The sequence below is a fragment of the Meleagris gallopavo genome, chromosome 5 (assembly GCF_000146605.3).
Source record: "Meleagris gallopavo isolate NT-WF06-2002-E0010 breed Aviagen turkey brand Nicholas breeding stock chromosome 5, Turkey_5.1, whole genome shotgun sequence".
NCBI lineage: Eukaryota > Metazoa > Chordata > Aves > Galliformes > Phasianidae > Meleagris > Meleagris gallopavo.
Window position 1 is genome coordinate 36,764,974 of NC_015015.2, and position 9,994 is coordinate 36,774,967.

General features: G+C 39.5%; 2 protein-coding genes across 3 annotated transcripts in view; one reads left to right on the forward strand and one right to left on the reverse strand.

Annotated features, from left to right (window-relative positions):
* Positions 1-934, forward strand: part of ZNF410 (zinc finger protein 410) — a 16,948-nt gene extending 16,014 nt beyond the window's left edge. For both annotated transcript variants that reach the window (XM_019615737.2, XM_003206592.4), the window contains one exon: positions 175-934. In XM_019615737.2, the coding sequence (XP_019471282.1) occupies positions 175-359 (185 nt within the window). In that variant the 3' untranslated portion in view covers positions 360-934. The remainder of the gene's footprint in view (positions 1-174) is intronic.
* A 1,376-nt stretch (positions 935-2,310) lies between these two features.
* On the reverse strand, positions 2,311-9,992 carry FAM161B (FAM161 centrosomal protein B; the record flags this gene model as incomplete). Its single annotated transcript, XM_010711755.3, has 8 exons — positions 2,311-2,616; positions 2,862-2,992; positions 4,294-4,393; positions 5,284-5,451; positions 5,721-5,848; positions 6,240-6,577; positions 8,168-8,730; positions 9,907-9,992. Coding segments are annotated over 8 exons (1,605 nt in total), but the record flags the coding sequence as incomplete, so codon positions are not given.
* Between the last annotated feature and the right edge of the window lie 2 nt (positions 9,993-9,994).

Here is a 9,994-nt window from a genome sequence, read left to right on the forward strand (position 1 = left end):
AAAAAAAAAAAATAAATATAGGAGTTACCATCTGTTGGAGATCCAGGTGCTCAGAGTAATAACTGATAATGCAGGTGACTAATGAAGAAGTCTGCAAATTGGAGGGCCGAAGGGATGTGTCATTTGCTGTAGTATCATTACATGATTTTGTTTTTTCCCTTTTTTTCACAATAGAGTCGTTGATGGGCAGTAGTTTACTGGAAGAATCTACAGTACATAGTAAGAATCTCATCTCCGTGAACTCTCAGCCCAGCCTTGGTGTGGAGTCTCTACACCTGCCAGATACTGAGTCTATAATCGGTGTAGAGGAGGGTGAGACCGGCTGCTCTTTCTTCCGCCCTCTTATATGTAGTGACTGAAGTGGGATTGATTGTTCCTCCTAGAGACTCAGCATGTTGCAGTGGGATGAGTAAACGTTGCTTTAACTGTGCACAGAGCGAGTTGGGTAGATGGCAAACAAATGATAATGCTGGAGCTGGAGAAGACATACTGGACCAGGTTTCTCTCTGCAGAGCTCAAAATGTGGTCTACTGCTTAAGTGTCATTTAGCCCATGTCGTGGAACACCATTTCAAAACTGTTCATGCAGTCCATTCTCCTAAAGCACTTGTTATACTGGAGCACTTAAAAGTTCCAGTTAAGGACCAGGATCTCATTGTGTTAGGCACTGTACTGAATGTACAAACATTCAGTATCTTGAGCAACAGGCCTTTCATCCTTTACCTTCAGAGACTATATTCTAATACATCTCACTGTCAGGAACTGACTTAATATCTGAAATAAATGTACTACTTGGTATCATTTAATTACAACTGCTGTGTTCTTTTCCAGTTGCTTCTTTTCTGAAAACTTCTTTGATATATCAAGCTCTATAAATTACTCTACTATGTAGATGTTTTGAATTTTTGTTAAGATAAAGTCATTTTCTTCATTCATTCTCTTCTTCACATTCTGTGATTCTGTGATTCAGAATTAGCATTATTAAGGAAGCAGAATTTTGCTAAGATACTCTGCATTTGTTTTGGCTCCTGTGTGAAGACGATGAATTTATATTGCTCCCCAGCTAATGTAAATGTAATGCTACTGTTGGTAAACGTATTTACAATTTGAGGTTCTTGCAGAAGCAAGAAGGTGTATTTCAGTCTAGGGGACAGCACTCAGCAGATGCAATGTGTAGAATGCTCAACTGAAAAAAGAGAAAAACAAAACAAAAACAAAAAAGGCCCCACAAGCCTAAGCTTAGAATTGTTGGAGATTCTTTGCATCAGTAAAGACTGCTGAAACATAACATATTCAGCTATGTGTCAGCATGAACTGATTTCTTTGAAACTGTTACATAGTAACCCAAAACCCTGGGGCCCTAAATTCTAAGTTCTAATACTTTGTTATGATTTTCAATGCCACAAACTCAGTTTTATGTGTCTATCTAATGTGCTAGCTGTTACATGTACTGTATTTTTTTATTTGATGATGAGGCAGAATTGTTATGGAGAAATGGATTGAGCTAAAGAAGATAAAAGAAGATACAACTTCCATTTATGTGTGGAAAAGATTGATGAAGAAATTGGACAATGCAGGAAGACTGATAGCCATTATAAAATCTTCTAATCTCAAAGTGTTCTGACATCACAGCTCCCAGAAAACAGGTGGTAAGGGTTTATATTTTTGAGATGCTTAGTCATCTTCCTTTACTTGATAGTAATAATGTGTGAACTATACTATTTAAGATGCCCCAGGCACTTGAGCATGACATATGGACAGGTAATACCTAATCTTGCTGCCACTGAAGTCCATCTTTGATGTCACAGTAATAGTAGAATTAGGACAATAGCAATCCAAAGTTCTGCATTGCTTAATTACAACCTTAATAATTTTGGTTGTTTTTCAGACCAAATAAATGACCTGAGTTGGTAAGAAATTAAAACTGAGTTTCAAATAATGGATTTATGTGAGAGATTTTAATATAGAAAGATTTTTCCTAATGAGAGGAAGAATTAGACCTGGTAATGAGTGAACAAAGAAGTAACAGGCCAGAAAAAAAATCTCCTCGTGAAACTTCTTCCAAGGTAGGTCAAGTCATGCTATTTTGTGTAGAAACTTTGCTTAAAATCAATTCTACCACATATATCTACAAACTCATATTTGGCACACTGAGAGATCTCTCCCCTTTCTGTATGCTTCTCTGACATGGACATAAGCAACTGACATTAGATATGAAAAATTGAAGAAGTTCATCCTCTACTTTTATCCAGAGATAGCGCTTCAACATTTTAAACTTGTTTGTTTTTAAAGAATGGGAAGTGGCTCACATGAGAATCAATCAAGGAGACTAAAAGAGGCTGTAGTGTTTGCAGAATCAGACAAAATGTGACCTAAACAACAGTTAGTCTTTTTCTCCTTTATTAAGTTTTCACATCTCACTTACCCCAGAACTATTATTGTCAGCCTGAAACAGAAAGTTCCTGAGGATTAATGTGGGGACACATTAAAAATCAAAAGATGATTGATGGATTCTTCTGCTAAATTTTATGTTGCCATTTCTTTTCCTTTCTGTTCTTCTTGAGGTTCTCCTTCCTGTATAGTACAAACTTCCTTTTCACTCTGAAGCTTGGGCAATCTGCAGAAATAGTGATTATCTAATACTGCAAATGTTTTGCAGTACTTTCTTGCTGTTTACTCTACAAATAAGAAATATGACTACCTAGCTGTCATAGAAATTAAGATGGATAAAATATGATGCTTAATTAAAGAGGAGTGGAGTTGATTTAATTTTACCTATATTACATGGTACAACCCAGAATTGCTTTATGAAAACTGAAAATATTTCCAGTCAAAGACATAAAATCTCTATTGCATTATTACCTGTGAATGTCAGATTCTTCTTCCAACAAGTCAGCGGCATCTTTCCCTTTTTTCCTTACAAATTCTTCACTTAGCCCAACCTGCTGGAGGGTGTGTCTGTAGCGACGCTCTGCTCCTTGACGAGCATCATGCTATCAAATTGAAACTTAAACAGTAAGCGTGTAGAACAGGGGCTTCTCTATAAGCCAGCTTATGTTGTTTTAAAGTTTGGGGCTGACACTGCTAATAAGAACAACAGTCCAGAATTTTTGTCTACCATAGAGTACAAAATTGAAATTGAATACAGGGAGAATGTTCTCAACATTTCTCAAAGTTGGAGCTCATCTTTTCCTGCATCTGTGTTGTTTTTTGTTTTTTGGTTTTTTTTTACTTCCCTCTTCTGTTCTGCTTCTACAGCATACAGTGGCACACTTGTGTCTGAATCCTGACTGACACTCAGGTTGAGAATATGTGCTAAAAGGGTTGTGAGAAATTCTGGAAGCATATTGGCCTACAATTTGTAAGCAGTAACCACAAGGGATTTCAAAAGAACTTGTGAAATAGCTTTATATCAACTTGTATTCAAGAAGCTAAAAGCAAAGCATCCTGGATCTTATACTCTCATTGCCTCCACACAAACTTCACAAATTAATGTAGTCTGAAATGAGGCTTTCCAGAGGTAGTGGGCAGTTTCTGAAGATTAAGGTTTTCTGTATGGTAGGATAAAATGAATTAATGTTATCAATACTGATTAATTCTCACCAACGTGACAAACAGAAATGTTACCAAAATTTATCATACAAATGTGTTCTCTGTCTCCATTAATCACTCACCTGAATGGAAAGTTTGAGCCAAGAGGATGTTTCTACTGAGAAAACTTAAATCAGCATATAGCTACGTATTCTCAGTATGTCTCTAACCAGTTATCTGTCAGCTGTGCAAGGAGAAAGAACTGAAAGAGAAAACCCTGGGAAATATATTTTATAGAAAGTAAAGTATTTAACTATAGTAATCTGAGATTTGGAGATTTCACTGTGTGATGGTGATATGCGCTGAACAGCCAGCCAAGCTTGCAGATGATAGAAGTGATTCTACCAGAGAGGATGTTTTAAAAAATCAAGATTTCTAGACTGCAGACCATTGTATTCAAGTGCAGAATGGGCAGTCATATAATTTCTGATGTGAAAAGGCCTTAATTTTGATCAGACCATGTATTTTGGTTGCAATATATACTAGGGGTTGGAAAGTTCTAAATCAAGTAAGTACCAGTGTTTTTAAAGTCCTGGAAAGGAATTTTCCTAATACCCGTGTGGCTGTCCCATGTGTAGTCCAAAGATTATACAAGCATTAGCACCTAACTGTGAATAACTTAAGATAAATTTCTTAGTGCCTGCCATAAATGAAAGACAATGTGTCCTGTCACCCAGACACTTGGAACTTTGGTTCCAGTTACCTTGGAGACCTGTTCAAAGAGGTATGGTCTGTTCTTGACTCGCAGCTGCATTTCTTCCAGCTCCTTTCTGTACTCCTTTGTTCTTTCTCTCATATTTTGCCTGAAATGAAAAATTTCTATGTCCAAATCAGGTTCCATTCTGACTGTAGCTGATAGGGGAAAAAAGAATTCTGAGTAGCCGTTTAGTCTTTTAAATAGCTCTGAGATTCCAAATGTGATTCCATATGATGGCTAAAACACTGCTTTTGCTACCATGCTACACACCATTAGCAAGCTTTACTATTTAGAGTGTAAGCTGAGAATTGACAATCACATTTTTACAAAACCTTGTCTTATGTGTTGTATGAGGCTGCTGAATCATGGCCTGAACCTCTGATTGATCACCTGAGGCGAGCAATGAGTCAGCCACGGGAGCACAGGCGAAGGTAAATCACCTGTGCTGCAGGAAGGGGTGGAGCCTGGCTGTACCTCTCCTAGACCCATGTAAGAGCTGACTGCCAGTGGGGAAGGATCTCTCTGGAGATCTGCTCCATCGGAGTTCATCTTGTGAGCCCAGGACAGGGTGAGTGACTTTCTCTCATCTTTCTCTCATTACTCCAATATATATCCAGGAGCTTGGCTAATATAATTTATATAGCTCTGTATATGTGTATGTATATGTGTGTATATATATATATATATATATACACACACACACCATCTGTATATCCATTGATTATACAATATCCATTGATTATACATGTGTCTTATGTACATTACCAAGGGAGACATTGAAGTTGTACAAATTAGTCTCTACCAGTGTTAATGTAAAAAGAACTATTATGTGTGGAAAGGATAGTGCTTGTGAAGAAATCCATCTGAATCTGGAATGGGTATAGCAGCTAAAGGTTAACTCTAAGAAAACTCTTAGACTAAATTCCTCCTAAAGAATTACCTGATAATCCCCAGCTACCAAAGCAGAGTTATTTCTGTGCGGAATAGGATACTGACCGGTTCTGTTTCAGCTTCTCCTTGTGTGTTTCATCCAGACTTTTATGTGGATCCAGGGCTTTTGCTCGGCTGTTCACTGACTTGCGAATAGCTTGACATTTCTTCTTCTGTTTCTCTACCCAGTAAATTCCTTCTTTGTCTCCTTCCTTTTTGCTCTCTTGGGAGTATCTGTGTAGAAGAAAGTAATGAGCTCGCTTAAGAGTTCCATACTGCACGGTAGTTGACAATTTCACTTTTTGCTCTTCTCCTTAGAAGATTACGAATTTCGTGTGTAGCTTCCAAACTGACTGTGAGGCAAGGCAAGAATTAGTGAGGAAAGAAGACCAGCCACAGAGAAACATTTAGGATAACTATTGTCAATGTGATGAGGGAGAACATAACTTTCTCCACTTCAGTCAGTAGGTGGCGTATGGTCTTGTAGACAAAGTTTTACTTACCTAATAGCAGATTCCCTTTTTCTTGTTGCATCTGTAATATGCACTGGAAGGGTATTGGAAGAGAGAGAGGAAAGTGCAGTCAAAGAATGACTTTTTTGCACAGAAACGTTGGAAAGTTGCTGAGAATCCTGAAAGAAATGGAACTTTATTCAGTGTAATTGTTCACAGCACAGAAGCTCCTCTGTTCTTTGTCTAGTAATGAGAACAGTTGGAGGTATGTGGGCAATGCACTCGTTCTTCTTTCTTTTATCAGTAGTGATTTACATGGGGATGGGCTGAGAGATGAGTAGGAAGGAGACTTGCTTAGGAGTATGGAAGGGAAGCTGAGCCTTAGCTGCCATAACTCATCTCTTTGTTCTTTGATTTGTCCTAGAATTTTGCAGTACTCCTGAGATAAATATCAAGGCCATAGGTCTTATTAAAGGACATAAGCTATTACAAATAAATGCTATGTATTTAAGAACTTGCCATCAGGGAAATCAGGGAGAAGAGTACCACAGAAATATCTAGTCATCTCACCTTTATCTTTTCATTAGCTTCTCTCTGCCTGCCACGGAGATTGGAGGTTCGTAATTTGAATGGCTTAATTCGAGTTGCCTCTTTGATTTCTTGTCTTCTTACTGCTTCCCTCTGAAATGCCCAATAAAGTTCCTCAAAATCTGGTACTGTTGGATTAATCCTTGGCTTGAAGCTGAAGCTTCTGTCCTGCAAGAAGCCAAGTCTTTCCTGCTTAGTTTTAGTGGCAGTTCTGGACTGAGGATCCCTCCGACAGTTGCTAGTATCTATTGGAGCCACAGAGCTCTCAAGCAAATCCTTGGCTCTCATCTGAATGCGGATTTCTCTGTAGAGTTCAGCTTCTAATGAATTAAAAACAGAGCAATGTGAAGAATACAAGTGATGTAAAAGGCTGCAAAATTGCCACTGCACACTGTAATTTTTATTTATTTATTTATTTTTAGAATGGCAACTACTCATATAAGTGCAAACAGGTATCATGTATTCTCTTTCCCCACATTCCACCCCTTCTCTGTCTCCAAGTTGAAAAAAATCAAGGGAGCACAAAGAGTTGTGTCTCATTCTCAGGCACTATGACATATCTCTTTCCATCATCACAGTAAGATATTGAACCTGTCTTTTCCTATTACTGTTCTTAGGGTTCCAGGTCAAGGTTCTATTTTTTTGTATTGGACATGGTGTAACAAAGACTGTGTGATCCAAACAGGTTTTTCAGATGTACTTCTAATGGATGATGGCTTTTCTATCTAATGTGCAGTAGTGTCTGTCTATGCTGAAAAAGATTTTAAGTAAGGAAGGTTTGGGTATAACATCAAACTATGTCCTTTTATGTGCAACACTAAATATTAATGAAAACGTAGACAAAATAAGAAATGTTTTGAGTGTGTTTATGTTTGCACTGATTGAAGTATGAAATGCTCATTCCCCCTTCCTGCTCGTGAAACAGGCAGAAATAGAAAATGGTTTATCCTTTGCTCTCTTTTTACATTTCTAATCTACTTAATTTAGTACACTATATGTTTTTCTGATGAAAACTGAACTGGTGCTGTACTCAAGAAGGAATTGATGGCAAGTATTTAAAAAAAAAAAGAGAGAGAGAGAGAAAAGCAATGATAACTATCACGGGGTGGGGTTTGGAACCCTCAGGATCTTTAAAGTCCATTCCAATATAAGCTGTTCTATCTGGTTTAGCCTCTGTCATCTGCATTGTTCCCTTTTAATTTGCGACTGTGAGGGCTTAAGCCATCTGAAAAAAAGAAGATCAGGAAAACTCCCTCGACTGTCTCTCTGACTAAAATGATCGAAGTACCTTCCTCACTTGTTTCAGGAGTGTGACTGAAAGGTATCAGAAAACATTAGAGAAGGGCAGGAGACGCTGAACTATGGCACTATTGCTTAGAACTGGACTAATTGCCTGATTTGGGTTCAGGGAATATTTTTCTCCTAGGAAATCGTTCTGTGCAACTCAGGTGGGAATGAAAATACCAATTCCAAGATACTGCCTGGACCTCAGACACTTCTAGCACTACTACAAGTTTTCATACTTGTACCACACTTCATGCAAGTCGCTTTAGGCTAACCAAAGGAATTCACTTTACGGAAGGATTCCTAAACTATCGTGACATGCTGCAAAAGAAACGTGGAAATTTGAACAGCTCAGTGTATCCATTGGTGTTTGGGAGTGGTGTAGAACTGCCACTGCTGACCCTAATACAAGACTATAAAATTTGGGATGCCCTATTCTAAGAGTCTCTAGATGAAATGTAATGATGGGTAGTATAGAGGAGACTAGACAATACCAGAGGATGTAATGATGGTTTTATACTCCAAGTGATATAATGGAGGCCGTGATTCTACCTCCTAGCATTGAGACGGCGAGGGACAGTCAGGGAGGTGTTTGTTTTTTTGCTGGAAGAGCCCGAGCACTTTACCTTTGAGTTTATCTCCAAGGAGTGTGTCATTAGTTGATCTGGGAACTTTTCTATTGACTCTCTTCAGTTTGGAGCTCTCATTTGGGGTTGCTGCTGGTAGGAACTTTTGTCTGATAGCTTCTTTCTTTTTCTCCTCCTTTTCCAGGAAACTGAAGGGTCTTTGAGTGGAAAGTAGCAGCTCCTTTCTTTTCTGTGTTGCTATTTGCCTGCGAACCTCATTCTGTTCCATTATTTCATGATAAAGGGGCAGAAACACGTGGGCAGGTACGGGCTGTGCCCGGAACTGTTTCTGACATTCAGCTTCATCCTGGCTTTGCCTTTTGTCTCTCAGTTTGTCTAGTTCAAGAAACATGTTTGACTTCATCAGCTGGGATTTTTTGCGAGCTTCTCGCAGTGTCATTTTGAAGGGCTGAGGGATAGTGATGGAAGGAATCCAAGGAGATGAAGCACTTTTTGGCCTCAAGCGGGGTTTAGGAAACAAGTGAGGTTTTTGTTGATCCCAGGTACTGTCCGAGGTGAGGTCAATCAAAGAACGGGACTGCCTTTTGTTACCAGATGTATGACTAAGACAAAGACATTATGAAGGGGAAATAAGGGAAATTATTAAAAATTAGAAATAAAAGAAGGGAGATCTGTTGATTAAGAGAGACACTGTAGGCTGAGCTGGTAGTCAGAAGACAGGCCTAGGCCTCACTGTTCTCAGTCTCCAAGTTTTGCTTTGCTACCTAAGTTCATAAGCATAGCTTTGCTTGTTTTCAGCTTTCCATATACAAAATGCAGTTGTGACTACCTAGATTCCTAATGCAGCATTATGATGCTAGTAAGTTGTTGCTATGAAGGCCATAGGTTAAACAGAATGTTTTAGCTTCAAGAACATTCAATGCAAGATACCAAATCGGGAGAGGCAATAAATTGGGCACACAGATGCACAAACCCTAACAAACAGAAGATAACAGTACCAAACACCAGAACTCCTAAGACAGAGATGGAAGTGTGTCACAAGTTCAACTTTCAAGAGCTTCAGCTGGAAAGCTTGTAACTGTTAAGAATAGAATGTAACTCATAATTAAACACAAACACACAACTATCATGGGTTTCACAGAAACAGAAAACTTCTCATAGGATGTTGGAAGATTGCATGTGGGACTGGCTAGAGCTATTGCGAGACATTAAAGGAAGGATCAAATGCAAGGGAAGGATCAGGGTGGATCAGAGAGGCCTAAATGCAGACAAATGAAAGGGAAGTGGCCAACTGTGTGTAAACAGGTGGTTGCTGCATAGTTTGTTCTATCTTGTTCTTTATAAACTCTATTTCTTATTTAAGAGGGTGTGATCTGCTAGTGAACTTCAAGCTGGACTAATCCCAGAGGACAGTGTTGGAAAACCAGGTGCTGGAGAGATCACAGTTCTGAAGATTGGATGCTGGCCAGAAACACACGTGCACATTATCTGTTAGCAAATTTCAATTGGCAAGCAGGAAAGGGGATCGGCCATTTGTGCTGTTCATGCTTTATGTGAACGCTGTTTATGTGGGCCCACGTTCGGGCCCCATCATCGTACTGGTGAACATTTTGGGCAGTGTGCTGGTACCACACACGTGTGGACAAGGTGCATGCAAGATGCTCATCGTGGGATCCACAGCGCCGTGTTACTGCTCGGAACTGGGGAGAAGCAGGAGGATTTCCCCAGGCGCCCTCCAGTCCTGTGAATTTCGCTGTCCTTAAAGGGCGCCGTCCTACCTGAGCACCGCGCACAGCTTGGCCCGCAGCGCGGCCGCCTCCCGCGAGAGGTCTCCGAGATCCTCATCCTCCTGGGAGGCGCTGACGT